Genomic DNA, 15,027 nt, shown 5'->3' on the forward strand with positions numbered 1-15,027 from the left:
CTCTGCTGTCTAAATGATAGTGTATTTATATGAACAGTTGTCTTCTGTGAGTGGAATATTTGTGAAGGCCTGTGGCTGGTTCTTACAGGCTGAAGTTTAGGTCACACATTATAGGGTGTTGTCAACACCATCACCATCACCATCACCATCATCACCATCATCACCATCACCATCACCATCACCACCACCACCACCACCATCACCATCATCACCATCATCACCATCACCATCACCACCACCACCATCACCATCACCATCACCATCATCACCATCATCACCAACACCATCATCATCATCATCGAAGCTTACTGAAATTCTTCAGCGGCAGCTCCACTCAGTAACATATTGGAAACAGTTTAGTTTAGCCACCTTTCCTCTGTGGACTATATCTCCATTGATTCTTCCTGTTGGGTGGAGTTACTTGTGTAAACAGTCTTAGCTGTACTTCAGTGAACTTCACTGAGGAGGTAGGGCACAGGACTGGAAGGTTGTGCAAGCATTTGGCCTCATTTCCCACCTGGAGGCTGCCTTCCCAACCTTCAAAACACATTGATTTCACTAAGCTTTCAAGTTCTGGTTTCTGGTTCTTGTCCCTTAGAATTTTGGTGATTTTTTTTTTTTTTAAGTCTTCAAGTATCACTTAGAGATGCTGTCTACAGCTTGTTTTGTAGCTTTGTATACTGATTATATGCTTGAAATAAGATATTTTTAGAGTAAAAGTCTGGCCTCTAGCAGCCCCAACAAACTAGGCTCTGTCACCTATCTCCAGTGTTGCAAATTAGAGTCAACGAATGGTGAAAAGCAGAGAACTAACATGGCTGTATTGGGAGAGAAAGAAACTGAGAAAGAGATTTAGTGACCCTTAAGCCCTGTTTTCAGTAAGATTCTGACAGGAACTTTGAGCATGGGGGCAGGGAGAGGACAGGTGATGCATAATTGAGCATCCTGGTCAGGGTGTATTCTGGGATTCTTGTCTCTGGTTTGGTTCTGCAAGGCAGTCAGAAGTTCCTTTTGCTGGAGGAGACGTGGCGGGTTCTCAGGGGATCTCCGGTGCTGGGGTGCACCTTCTGGTGGATAACTGCTCTGTTCTAGGAGGGTCTGCAGGTTTAGGACAGTGGCTTGAAGGGAACAACATACCAAACATACCAAACTGCAGAGAGAGGCAGGACACAGACAAAATGAAGGCTTTTAAGCTGTGCTTGCTCATTTTTTGGGTTCCAATTGAGGGTCGGAAATTTTAGCAAAAGAAATTTCTAAGTACCTGTTTTATACTGTCTTTAGTTCCAGACTCTCTGTGCCGTGTGTGTGTGTGTGTGTGTGTGAGAGAGAGAGAGAGAGAGAGAGAGAGAGAGAGAGAGAGAGAGAGAGATTGAGAGAGAGATTGAGAGAGAGATTGAGAGAGAGATTGAGAGAGAGTGAGATGTATGTGTACTAGTTTTTTGTGTTCCAAGGCCTCCTCCCTTTCTATTCTGGCAATGAGACAGAACCTGGACAGGGCTGGCTGAGGCCCAGTCTTTGGGAAAGGGAAACAGTGAGGAACTGACCTGAAAGCTGATGCTTGCTTATTCTCTGAGTAGTAGGCTGTGCCACAGCGGCTCTTCACTCTGTTCAAGTTGTTACTGAGCAAAACCATTATTGCCTGAGGTGAGCTGACCAGGAGGAAGTGTAGTTGACTGCTGGCCATTGACACTTAACTGGATCTTAAGAGAAAACCACAGGGATTTATTATACTCAAGAGAAGTTTGCTGCTCAGTGAAAAATTCGATAAATACATTTTCTTTTGTTTTTCTTTTTTCTTTTTTAAGATCTATTTATTTATTATGTATACAGCATTCTGCATTACAGCTGCATGTCAGAAGAGGGCACCAGAGCTCATTACGGATGGTTGTGAGCCACCATGTGGTTGCTGGGAATTGAACTCAGGACCTTTGTAAGAGCAGTCAGTGCTCTTAACCACTGAGCCATCTCTCCAGCCCTACATTTTCTCTTAGTAAAGGTTAGCAATGTTGGGGTGCTTTTGTTTTTCAGGTATACCAGAGAATACTCCAAACAATGCTACCACTACTCCTCCGGCTGTGCCTGAAAACTACACCAAACCTTCTGTTTCCCAGATCAGCACCACACTTACCCCAGCCAGTACAGAGAAAAGTGGAAGCAGCTCTTCGGCGCCCAGCCCCTCTGCTGCCCGGTCTGTGCCCCAGGAGGAGGCCGACATCAATGAAGATCCCAGCATGGAGGAGGAGGATCTCCTGGCACTCAACAGTTCCCCAGCCACAGTCAAAGACACTCTGGACAATGGTGACTACGGAGAGCCAGACTATGACTGGACCACCAACCCCAGGGATGAGGAGCCTGATGATAATGTCAACATTGAGATAAGCAGAGAGAGCAGGCGCTTCAGAGGCTTCGAGGACTCAGTGCAGGTGGTGAAGCTCTCACCCCCCAACAGAGAGGATAGCCATTTCTTTTTTCATCTCCTTATTTTTGCTTTCTGTGCAGCTGTTGTTTATGTCACCTATCACAACAAAAGGAAGGTAAGTTGGGATCTTAGCTCTTCTGTAAGGCCGTTGTCTCAGCCTGATTTGTAATTAGAGACATGAGGAATAATGCTACATATGTTGCTAGGAAGTTACTTGAAGTTCTTCATACTGAACTAAACCAAAGTCCAGCAAGCTGTTGATTTCTCAGACAGGGCCTCACTAAGTAGCCCTGGCTGTCCTAGAACTCACTCTGTAGACCATGCTGGCTTGAACTCACAGAGATCCACCTGCCTCTGTCTCCCAGGTGTTGGGGTCAGAAGTGTACACCCCAAAGCCTGACTTGCAATTCTTAATTTGGTAATGATATTTCAGTGGGAATATTTATGGAACAAGAATATTAATTTAATATTTTAATTTATTATGCATTCACTTAATGATCTTACAATGTTATTTTCTGGTTATTCAAGGATTGGGCTGAGGATGTGACTCCATTGATAGCATTTTGTCCTAGCGTACATGAAGTCCTGGGTTCATTTCCCAGCCTCACATGAACCTGGGCATGGTAACACTTCTGTAAGCCCAGGTGACTTCCAGAGGGTCTGAGATTCAGGGTTAGTCATTGTCAGCTTTGACTTTGTACTGAGGGACAGGCTAGCTTGGGCTATATATTTAAAACCCTTCCTTAAAAAGAAAAGAAAAAAAAGGACCTTGTATAACCAGGTGTGGTGGTGCATGCTTGTCACTTGGGGAGTAGAGGCAGGTGGGTCACTGTTGTCCATGGTCAGCCTAGACTATATGAAACTGTGTCAGAAATAACTAACTAGGGCTGGAGAGATGGCTCGGTGGTTAGGAACTCTGGCTGCTTTTGCAGAGAGCTGGGTTGTAATTCCCCACACTCATGTGGTAGTTCATAACCGTAACTCTACTGGGGGATCTGGTTACAAACAGACAAACAGCCCACCCTCCTAAACAGCATGTTTAATGTAGAGAATTTAGAAATCTCAAAGACTTTAGGAAAAAAGGTAAACGTAAGCTGTCACTCAGAGCATTAAAATATACTTTAAATGTATTTTTGGTCCACAGATACACATACATATACACACATGCTCTAATTTTTCAGTGAATGTTATGCAGAGTTTTACACTTTGCTTTAAAATCTTAGGTGAGCTGTGGGTGTGGGCACTTGCCATAGGGCTTGTGTGGAGGTCGGAGGACAGTTTGCAGACTTGTTTTCTTGTGTGTTTCTGGGCTCTGGACATTGAGCTTGGGTCACCATCTTGTGTGACAGTGTCTCTACTTGCTGGGTCATCTCAGCGGCCCAGTATCCTATCTACTTATTACTGCTATTCTCAATTGTTTGTGTGTTCGCGCACACGTGTGAATGAGTGCAGTGCCACCAGGGGCTGGAATTAGAGGTGTGAGGTGCCTGAGGTAGGTGCTGGGGTCTGAACTTGGTCCTCTGCAAAAGCAGCACTTACCAACCGCTGAGCCGCTCTCTCAGCCCCAGTAACTTGTGTTTTGCCAAACAAATTATGGATATTTCCCATAGCATATCTCCCTCATTTTATCTTCTATTTTTAAGATTATAATATAATTATACTATTTCTTCCCTCCATATCCTTCCAAATACCCCTCCTTGTTCTTTCAAATTCATGGCCTCTTTTTTCATTAATAGTTGTTATACGTATATATATATATATTTTTTAAATATATATTTTTATATGTTCTTGAATAGAAATATATATTTGCAGTGCTGCAGGGCAGTGGGACAGGGTGACTCTTGAGTGTCGAGATCCTGCAGCAGTGCTGAGCAGGTTTCTAAGCCTGTGCTACTGGGAACTGGCCAAAAACTGGATCCCTACATCCAGCGTGAAGGGCACCGTGGGGGCCATAGGATGGCTATGGGCCTCAGACTGGCCGCTGGTCCTGGACTGGGTGCCGTCCATCAATAGCAAGTTTAAGAAGGGTGATTAGGCAGCCCCTCCTCCCCCCACAAGCCTCACTGGTGTCACGCCCACTCCCTTAGAGACAGCTTAGCTCTGTGGAGGATGCTGAGGAAGCCGCACACTGAGGAAGCCCACATCACTCCAGGGGAGCATCCACATTGATGGACATGGGGCGGCCTTGATGGGGGCAGCATTAAACCTTGTACTTATACTCGGTGGGGGGGGGGGCAGGGAGAAGTATGTATTCCTCAGTGTGAGCTGCTCAGCTTGCATGTTGCTTGTATGTGTATTGTCAGGGCTGACCGTTTATATTAGTTAACCAAGTGCTGTGCTTCCCTGAAGCAGACTCCATCCAGCTCTTCCTGTAATTCTTTGTGTAGGTTGAGGCCTCATGAACTTTCCCTGTCCACGTTGACACCATAGCATATTATTTAAAAATGTGGTTTAGGGGCTGGAGAGATGATGGCTCAGAGGTTAAGAGCACTGTCTGCTCCTCCGGAGAGCTGGAGTTCAATTTCCAACAACCACACAGTGGCTCACAACCATCTGTAAGGAGATTTGGTGATCTCTTCTGGCCTGCAGGCATACATGAAGGCAGAACGCTGTATACATAGTAAATAAATAAATCTTTTAAAAATGTGGTTTAATATCTGCATACTTGATTGTGCTGTGTTCCTTCTGGATGGCTTGATGATTCCAAGTTTTATTTCAGAGATAGCACAATGATGGCCTTTCTGTGCTGCAGTTAAAGGAGGTGTGAGCTAATGGGGGCGGCTGTCACTGCGACTGAGTAGTTGAGCCTTTGGGAGTTCTAAAGGGTGCTCAAGCGCGGTTTCTCAGTATATGGAGAGCTTCTCTCTCTCTCTCTCTCTCTCTCTCTCTCTCTCTCTCTCTCTCTTTCTCTCTCTCTCTCTCTCTCTCTCTCTCTCTCTCTCTCTCTCTCTCTCTCTCTCCGACTTGCCTTATCATTTAAGCTGTCGTCCTTCTTTTCTGAGGCCTGAGTTTTCTTACCTGAAAAATGGACTAGTTAATTTCAGAATGTCTTCCAGTTTCCAGAGCCAGCGACCAAAGCAGCAGTCAGACCACCAGAGTTGCCTGTTAACTGAGCTGAGTGCTGACACTCAGGTTGTGGGCAAGTGGGCTTCTAGTCTCCACCCCACACCCACCCAGAGGCACTGTGTAGCTATGTCGACAGGCTAGAGAAGGATGCCATCTTATTATTGCTAATATTAGTTTTTGTGTCCCAAAGCCTGAGCAAGGTCCTGCACTTGTTACAGAAATGTTACCAGGTAAGTTTTTTCTTTGGCATGTCTAATTGTTCTGTTTTCTTTCAGATTTTCCTCCTAGTTCAAAGCAGAAAGTGGCGTGATGGCTTGTGTTCCAAAACTGTGGAGTACCATCGTTTGGACCAGAACGTGAATGAGGCCATGCCTTCTCTGAAGATCACCAATGACTACATTTTCTAAAGCACTTGATTGGCGTTGGCTCATTATGCTGTTTTATTTGCTTCACTTTTCTATGATGTGCAGATGTTTGCCACAGGCAAGTGGGACCTAACCGAGACGGGGCACTCTCTCTTGCCTTGGTGCTTTGAGAACTAACTGTCGCAAACAAGGAGTATATGATTTTTTTTTTTTTTTAATCTTTCTTTAGAGCTAGATTCAATCAGGTATCTGAAATGTGAGTTAAACATTACTCTATATTTTTGTGTAGTTGTTATTATTTTCCATTTATTGTGCCTCTGGCAGCTGTGTTCTCTTTGAAAGGCCCCAAACTGGAGCTCAAGTCTCACAGGGTCCAGCACTGCTGGTTCCCCTCCCTCTCTGACACCCAGATGCTGTTTCCCGGTTCCTTTATTCTACTTATGGTTGAGATCGGGTTCCACAAAGTAGCCTAGGCTGGCCTCAAACTATCAGTCTTACTGCCTTGGCTTCTCAAGTGCTGGTACTACCAAGCGTGGACACTCACCCATTTCCAAATCTCATAGTTTCAAACACATCTTGGGGTGTGTGGTCCCAGTTTTAATGTACAAAGATTGCAATCTAATGCTTTGCTTTAAAATAACATTTCCCCATCTTTCAAAGCTGCTTTAAGGACAGTGAAGCCTGCTCAGTTACTGATGGCACTTGCTGCCTACCCTGACAACCTGAGTTCAGTCCCCAGGTAGAAGGAGATAGTGAAGTCTTGGAGGTTGTCCTCTGACCTCCACATGTGTACCATGGCATTTGTGCACCTACACACACATGCTTAGACACATAGTAAATAAATTAGTTAAAAAGACCCACTGTGGGTGTTCTAGGCACTTGAAACAGTGTAAGATAAGATAGTGTAGTTGCTGCCTCACTGGTCATGGTGAACTTGTTTAGGAGTTCACAGTGAGCACAAGGGGAATGTTAGGTGGATTCCAGTGTTTGGTTTGGATTATGGAATGAAGTGTAGGGTAGAAGCTGGTAGACCGTTTAACCCATGACCAGGGGCTATTCATCAGCACTTGATTTTAGCATGGGTTCCAGGGTTCAGATGACGAGCGGAGTGTAAAACAGGTCAGAGGTCTCTTACTTTGTTTCTTGATCACAGTACATTGGAGGAGACTCTCCAGCCCATTGTTACTTGAGTGATACTGTGTCTTGGTCCTGCAGTTAAAGCAGTAGTGGGAAGAAGTTCACACAGGCCTATGTAGCAATGACCTTCAAACCTGCCTCCTCCCCAGCCCCCAGCAGCTGGGGTTATTTGCTGTGTTTTATGGTAGCCTGTTTTTTTAGAGTTGATCAGAATGAAAATGTGTGATTTGAACCATGCTTGACTATCAAGCTTCATTACAACTTTCCAGAAAACATGGTCTTTACTGCGTGCTCAGTAAAGCTGGGGCAGCCAGCAGCCATGCTCCCTGCGTGGACACGGAAGCATCAGCGTGGTCTTCCCCCTTCAGGGCGTTGGCTGTCCCTGGGAAGGGCACTGTGGTGAAACACATCTGGACTGTTTTATTGCAGTAGTTTTTTTCATATCTGAAATTGTATTATTTAATATTTTGAATAAGATTTTAAGAAATAAATGGTAAAGATATAAATCTGTGCTTTTGTCAGTGTGGTTGTTACAGTGCTGACCTCAGTGGTCACAGAAGACCTGTGCTGGCTGGGAGGGGTAAGTCTTAGCCAGTTTTTCCTAGGCCTGCTCAGCCTTGGAATTCCAAAGCAACTTACACTTCTGCCTGGGTCCTGCATCTGCTGTCAGCAGCAGACTAGGATGGCAAGAAAGACTTGGAGGTGGCCACGCGTACTTTCCAGGCCTTGGCTCCTTATTGATGTGAGCTGCCTAAACCAAGAGGGTCAAACCAAGAGGTGACAGACCTGGGCCTCTCGGTGACCTCCTGGTGTGGTTCACTGTTGCGGTGCTGCCTTAAATAGTCCCTGACTTTGGGAATACCAGATCATCACAGGCAGAAAATGCTGTTGTGAGGGCGGGGGTTAGCAGGCACCTTAAGTGCTGGGTGAGGGGGCTCACAATGCACATTCGAACCTCGGCTTTCTGGACAAAGGACCCACGATCCGCACTTAAATCGTACAGTACTAATGGATCCAAGAGGAAGTGACCTTCCTCCCATGGACTTCTGGGACCTCTGTCCAGATTGTCTCTACTTCTCTCTGTTAGCTCAAGAGATGTGGGTTAAAACTTGCCAAGTAGGGGGAAATAGCATTTGTTTGTGTGGGGGCCTGCCTTGGTATGTCTGTCTGTCTGTGCATCTTAATTTTTGAGACAGATCTTGCCATGCATGCATGACCATGCCTGGTTTTGGTGAAGTTTCTTTGGGGTGAGGGGTTGTTCACATGGATTGTTCCAGACTGAGCTTGAGAAAAGGAAGTGGCTGGGACTTCCTCCCATCCCCCGTCGTCTGGCAGTTCCCACATTCCTTTAAGCTTTTAGATAAAGTTTTAAAGGAATTAGAAGCAAGGCAGGCCAGGATCAGATAGTTGACATTTAGTCAATCTCAGCAGCTGACACTCAGGGCACACCTCTCTGCTGGGTAGATAGAACCAGCCTTCAGAGTGACAACTGTCACAGTCCTACAGGACGGTAAAGCACACACTGATGGTGAGGCCTTAATGACACTGGGATTTGGTCAGAGTTCTCTGTTTTGAGAGAGAGAGTGTGTGTGTGTGTCTCTGTGTGTGTGTGTGTCCATTTGTTTACGTGTATGTTGAGGCTGTTCTTTGGTTTTTAGCTTGGTTTGATGCAGCAGCAGCGTGTACCATTCTGGGTTCCCCATGAATTAGTTGAGACCTCTTTGTCCTGACTGGGCAGAGTCCAAGTGTACAGTATAGCAGTCTTTAGCTCAGGTGCTATTCACTTGTGTCGTAACTTTCACTTAGGAGGGGAGTTTGTCCAGACAGATGTTGGAGTGGGAGCTGTTCGATGTGTCTCAGTAGTCTACTGCTGTGGGAACCTGCTGTCTGTTGCTGAGGTCTGGTTCGGGGTAAGCAGCATTTTCTACCCAAGGAGCCTTTAAGCCTAGTGCTTCTCTAACCTGTAAGAACCCAGATACCTGCTTATGAATAGCCTTTATTTAAAGCCCCTGCTCAGAGCTCCATTGGTTGGCCTAATACAGGGTTCTTAAACTGTGGGTCATGACCCTTTGGGGGTGGGGTAGGGAGGATTGAAAGACCTTTCACAAGGGTCATTTAAGACTGTCAGAAAACAGATGTTGTGCTGGAGAGATGGCTCAGTGTTCAAGAACACTGACTGCTATTCTAGAGGTCCTGAGTTCAATTTCAGCAACCACACGGTGGCTCACAACCATCTATAATGGGGTCTGATACCCTCTTCTGGTGTGTCTGAAGACAGCTAGTGTACTCATATTAAATAAATAAATAAATAAATAAATAAATAAATAAATAAATAAATAAATAAATCTTATCAACAACAACAAAACCCCCCCCACAGATGTTTACATTATGATTTACAACAATAGCAAAAATCACAGTTACAAAGTAGCAATGAAAATAGGGCTGGAGAGATGGCTCCGTGGTTAAGAGCACTGACTGCTCTTCCAGAGGTCCTGAGTTCAAATCCCAGCAACCACATGGTGGCTCATAACCATCTGTAATGAGATCCGATGCCCTCTTCTGGTGTGTCTGAAGACAGCTACAGTGTACTTATATATAATAAATAAATCTTTAAAAAAAAAAAAACAAAAAAAAAGAAAATAGTTTTATGGTTGTCAGGGGGTGGGGTAAGGGGATCACCACAGCATTAGGTACTGTATTAAAGGGTCTCAGCATTAGAAAGGTTTGAGAACCACTGCTCTATTACCTTTCCAGTGAGATCCAGTCTTGTTCTCTGTAGTTCTGGTAAGTTCTGAGGTCCTGATACCCTTCTTACAGAGCTTTTTTGCCACTCCCAGGTGGTGGATCCCTGAGAGTCCTCAGGGAGGAAGTGCCCTTGGGAGCTATTGTGTTCCTTGGAGTCAGTCATAGGCCTAGACTGGATTCCTTCTCTGGATCTGGCCTCTAGGCTGAGTCCTCCTCTTTGTGGTCTTAGGGAGAAGTGAACGTGTTTCTTGTCTGTTTCTTGGGAGAGAGAGAGGTATCTCAAGGGCTGGTTTAAATGTCTCATCCTTGCCAGAGCTGGGGTAGTCCTGGTCCATGCTGCTCTTAGTTCATCCTTGAGGAATTCTGACTGGGGAAGGAATGGAGGGAAAAGTGTGGCCCTGGGTGATCTTGAGCTGAGTTGTGTCTCTCAGCCTTGTGCTTTGTCAGATTGGTAACTGAGTAGTTCAGAGAGCTTTTAGGAACAGGAAATGGATTAATCTTTCCAAAAGGAGACTGTAGATGGAGAGATTTCTTACCACGTCATTGGCCACAGAAGGGCCATCACAGTTCTTGGACCCATCAGAGTTCCTTGGGCCAGTATAAAGTGGCCTATATTCCTGGGGCTGCCTTCCAGTTCCCAGGGGGCTCCTCTGAGATACACAGCTGGTCAGGATTAGATTTGTGCTGTGCCTTCTAGGCATGTGTGACCCTTCGAGGAAATAGATGGTAGGTTTTCTAGTGCTCACAGCAAACTTCCCGTTCTTCTGGCTTTTACAACCTTTCTGCCCTGTCTTAGGGTTTCCGTTGCTATGAAGAGACACTGGTGTTTCGAATAAGTTTGGCCCCATAGGCTCCTGTTTGAATGCTTGGCCCACAGGGAGTGGCACTATTAGGAGGTATGGCCTTGTTGGAGTGGGTGTGGCTTTGTTGGAGGAAGTGCATCACTTGTGGAGATGGGCTTTGAGATCAGTCTGTGCCCAGTGTGGAATTCCAGTGTCGTACTAGCTGCCTTCAAATCAAGACATAGAACCCTTGGATCCTCCAGCACCGTGTCTCCCTACACACCGCCATGCTTCCTGCCACGATGATAATAGAAACTCTGAGCCTGGAAGCCAGCCCCAAATAAATGGAATGAGTTGCCTTGGTCATGGTGTCTGTTCACAGCAATGGGAACCCTAACTAAGACAGACACCATGACCACAGCAGCTCTTAAAAAGGAAAGTTTAATTGGGGCTGGCTTCCAGGCTCAGAGGTTTAGTCCATTATCAGCATGGTGGAGCTGAGAGTTCTACATCTGGATCTGCAGGAGGAGAAATGAATCACTGAGTCTGGCTCGAGCTTCTGAAACCTTGAAGGCCACACTCAGTGACACACTTCCTCCAACAAGGCCTCACCTCCTAACACTTTGGAAAAGTGCCACTCTCTATGAGCCTTTGGGAGCTATTTTCATTCAGACCACCACAGGACCCTTTGCCACAGTCATCCTTGAGCCTTAGGTACAGGAGTCGTGTTGTGGATGTTTCGGCTGCATTAAGCTCAGGGAATCCGATGCCCTCCCTGGGCACCGCATGGTCACCTGCTCTCTGCATTTTGATCTGTTGTGGTTTTTCTGTAATGGTCTCTGTCTGTTGCTAGGATGTGTTTCTTTAAAGAGGGGTGAGACCTGTGCTTATCTGTGGGTATAAGGAAAAATATTTAGAATGCAGCTAGGAGTTATGCCAGCTCGAGAAGTGCATTAATTAACTGCAGAGCCATCTTCCAGCCCCCTTTACTGCTCTTTTGTTTAGCTCCTTGGTCCATTATTGAAGTGGACTATGAAGGTTTCTAATTATTATTATAGATTTGTCTAGTTCTTATAAATCTGTCGACAGTGTGCAGATATTCCCGGACTCTGTTGTTTGGTTTTTGTATGTTTATAGTTTCATATGTCTTTATTTTTAATGTTTGAAGCACTTTGTTAGGGAAGAATAAATTAAGTAAAGAAAATGGCCTTTAGAAAGGATGCAAGGTTGGGGCTTGTGATGGTTTGTGTACGCTTAGCCCAGGGAGTGGCACTATTTGGAGGTGTGGCCTCGTTGGATTAGGTGTGTCACTGTGGGCTTGGGCTTTAAGACCCTTGTCCTAGAAGTCAGTCTTATAGCAGCCTTCAGATGAAGATGTAGAACTCTCAACTCCTCCTGCACCATGCCCGCCATGTTTCTCACCTTGATGATAATGGACTGAACCTGTAAGGCAGCCCCAATTAAATGTTGTCCTTTATAAGACTTGCCGTGGTCATGGTGTCTGTTCACAGCAGTAAAACCCTAACTAAGACAGGGCTGGAGATACGGCTCATTGGCAGCTCTTTGGGTTCAATCCCCAGCACCCACATGGCTGCTGACAAGATTCTGTAACTCCAGGTCCAGGGGATCAGATCCCCTCCTCTGCACAGACATCTGTGCAGACAGATGCACAGACACACATCTGTGGTGCACAGACACCCATGCAGGCAAAACACCCATACACATAGAATAAATCATAAAGGGATGCAGGGCTTCTAACACTAGTGACATGTGACGTCTTCCAACCTGTCATTTATGGGGAAACTGAGTAGTAAAGCCAGAGTGGTGGCTGGCAAGGTGGCTCAGCAGAGGTTGCTGCCAACTCGGACAACTGGAGTTTGATCCAAGTCCCTAAAGTTGTCCTCTGACCTCCATGTACATGCCACGACACACATTCCCCTTCACACACACACATCTCATATAGACAGTAAATCAATGCAATAAAAAGGAAAGCTGCGATTGGGCAGGAGACATCTTACATTGGGGTAGGAGAGACGGCTCAGCATTTGAGAGCACCCAGGTTCAGTTCCCCGAATCCACATGGCTGCTCAGAATTGTCAATAATTTCAGCCCCAGGGAGTCTGGGAATTCATGGAATGCCCCCATCTGGACTCTGTGGGCATCTGCCCACATACAGACAGACACACTTAGTTAAGTAATATTTATAGTTAAAATGGGCCTGGGAAGATGCTCAGTGGTTAAGAGCACCGCCCGCTCTTCCAGCGGCCTCAGGTTCAAGTCTCAGCACCCAGATAGCAGCTCACAAGCTTCTATAACTCCAGTTTCAGGGGATCCAACACCCTCTTCTGGCTTCTGTGGGCACCAACATGCACATCATGCAGTCATACATGCAGGCAAACACTTGCACACATAAAACAATAAGTTAAAACGTCTTTAAAAAGGGTTCCCAAGATTTGTGGCATATGCCTGTAATCCTAGTCTGTGGGAAGCTGAGGCAGGAGGATTGAGAGTTGAAGGCTAGCCTAGACCACATAGTGAAATGCTGTCTCAAATATAAGGAGACAATCTCACAATGCTAGAGGTAGGGGATGGCTTGGACCACCTACAGAGTTTGGGGGCAGCACTGGGGCAATCCCCAGCACCCACGTGGCTGCTGACAAGTGTCTGCAACTCCAGGTCTAGGGGATCAGATCCCCTCATACCCACAATTCCATTCCTAGACTAGAAACCCACCGAAAATTTCCCCTGAGGCACTACTATCATCAACCACACCTACCACCATCATGACCATCATCACCACCATCATGACTTCCAGTGTCAACATCACCATCCCACCATTACTACCACTTCCACAAATATCTTTCATCTTTTATTAATTTGTGAATATCTTAACTGGCCTCCCTCCTGCGGCTTCCCTGCCTCCTTGTCTTTCTCTCTGGTCTCAATTCTTTTAAAGATTTATTATATATAAGTACACTGTTGCTGTCTTCAGACACACCAGAAGAGGGCATCAGATCTCATTACAGATGGATGTGACCCACCATGTGGTTGGTGGGAATTGAACTCAGGACCTCTGGAAGAGCAGTCAGTGCTCTTAACCGCTGAGCCATCTCTCCAGCCCCTCAATTTGTTTTGTTGAGACAAACTCTACTTTTTGTTTGTTTAGATTTCTCTCTCTCTCTCTCTCTCTCTCTCTCTCTCTCTGTGTGTGTGTGTGTGTGTGTGTGTGTGTGTGTGTGTGTGTGTGATGCCCTCTTCTGTTATGTCCGTAGACAGCTACACTATACTAAAAACAAAACAACGGGGTTGGGGATTTAGCTCAGTGGTAGAGCGCTTGCCTAGGAAGCACAAGACCCTGGGTTCGGTCCCCAGCTCCGAAAAAAAGAAAAAGAAAACAACAACAACAACAACAAACAAACAAACAAAAACAAAACAAAACACCATCTGATGGACATGTTGGGAACTGAACTTGGATTTTCTGGAATCACCATTTTTTAGCCCTGAGCATAGGATCTTGCTATGTACTCCTGGCTGACAACCTTCAAATAGTCCTTTTCTCCTTTTTGCCAGTGTAGAGCTGGGGCTTCCTTAATGCCTATCTTGAGGTGCTTACTGTCATCTCACATGGGTCCTATATGCTCTGTTCATTTTGTTTTCTTTCTTTCTTTCTTTCTTTCTTTCTTTCTTTCTTTCTTTCTTTCTCTTTTCTTTTTTTTTTTGAGTACACTGTTGCTGTCTTCAGACACACCAGAAGAGGGCATCAGATCTCATTACAGATGGATGTGAGCTACCATGTGGTTGCTGGGATTTGAACTCAGGACCTCTGGAAGAGCAGTCAGTGCTCTTAACCATCGAGCCATCGCTCCAGCCCCTGGTTTGGTTTTTTGAGACAGAGTTTCTCTGTGTAGGCCTGGATGCCCTATAACTTGCTCTGGCCTCAGACTCACAGAGATCTGTCTGCCTTTGCCAAGTGCTGGGATTAAAGGTGTGTGCATGACCTCCTGGCTTCATCATCATCATCGTTGTCATCATCATTATCATTAAATTTGTTGCTAGGCAGTGATGGCTCACGCCTTTAATCCCAGCACTCAGGAGGCAAAAGCAGGTGATCTCTGAGCTTGAGGCCAACCTGATCTACAGAGCAAGTTTCAGGTCAGCTAGGGCTACACAGAAAAACCCTGCCTTGAAAAACAAGCAAACAACAATTAGGTTGATTTGTATGTGTGTATGTATATATGCATGCGTGTGTGTGTGTGTGTGTGTGTGTGTGTGTGTGTGTGTGCATGTGTGCTGCAGGCACATGTGGAGATCAGAGGCAGCTCTCTTCTCTTCTACTTCTATGTGAGTGTCAAGGAGCAAACTCAAGTTTCCAGGCTTGCATAGAAAACACCTTTAACTGTGAGCCACTGTGTTGCTCCCCCTTTTTAAATAATTGTTTATGGTAGAGGGGCCACACTCTATCATAGTTAGAGATCTCTCTCCTTCTCTTCCCACTTCCTCCCTCCCTTCAGTT

At 45.7% G+C, this 15,027-nt stretch overlaps 2 protein-coding genes across 2 annotated transcripts in view; both read left to right on the top strand.

Annotated features, from left to right (window-relative positions):
* C10h5orf15 (similar to human chromosome 5 open reading frame 15) overlaps positions 1-7,493 on the top strand; it is a 12,605-nt gene extending 5,112 nt beyond the window's left edge. Inside the window, exons 2-3 of the mRNA NM_001106999.2 lie at positions 2,029-2,534; positions 5,761-7,493. Of these exons, the coding sequence (NP_001100469.1) occupies positions 2,029-2,534; positions 5,761-5,892 (638 nt within the window). The 3' untranslated portion in view covers positions 5,893-7,493. The remainder of the gene's footprint in view (positions 1-2,028; positions 2,535-5,760) is intronic.
* LOC120095229 (cytochrome b-c1 complex subunit 10-like) lies at positions 2,997-5,371 on the top strand. The gene is made up of 2 exons (XM_039087582.2): positions 2,997-3,042; positions 4,216-5,371. The coding sequence occupies exons 1-2, from the start codon at positions 2,997-2,999 to the stop codon at positions 4,452-4,454; spliced, it is 285 nt and encodes a 94-aa protein (XP_038943510.1). The 3' UTR covers positions 4,455-5,371.
* Positions 7,494-15,027: the final 7,534 nt, after the last annotated feature.

This window comes from Rattus norvegicus, chromosome 10, assembly GCF_036323735.1.
Source record: "Rattus norvegicus strain BN/NHsdMcwi chromosome 10, GRCr8, whole genome shotgun sequence".
Taxonomy (NCBI): Eukaryota; Metazoa; Chordata; class Mammalia; order Rodentia; family Muridae; genus Rattus; species Rattus norvegicus.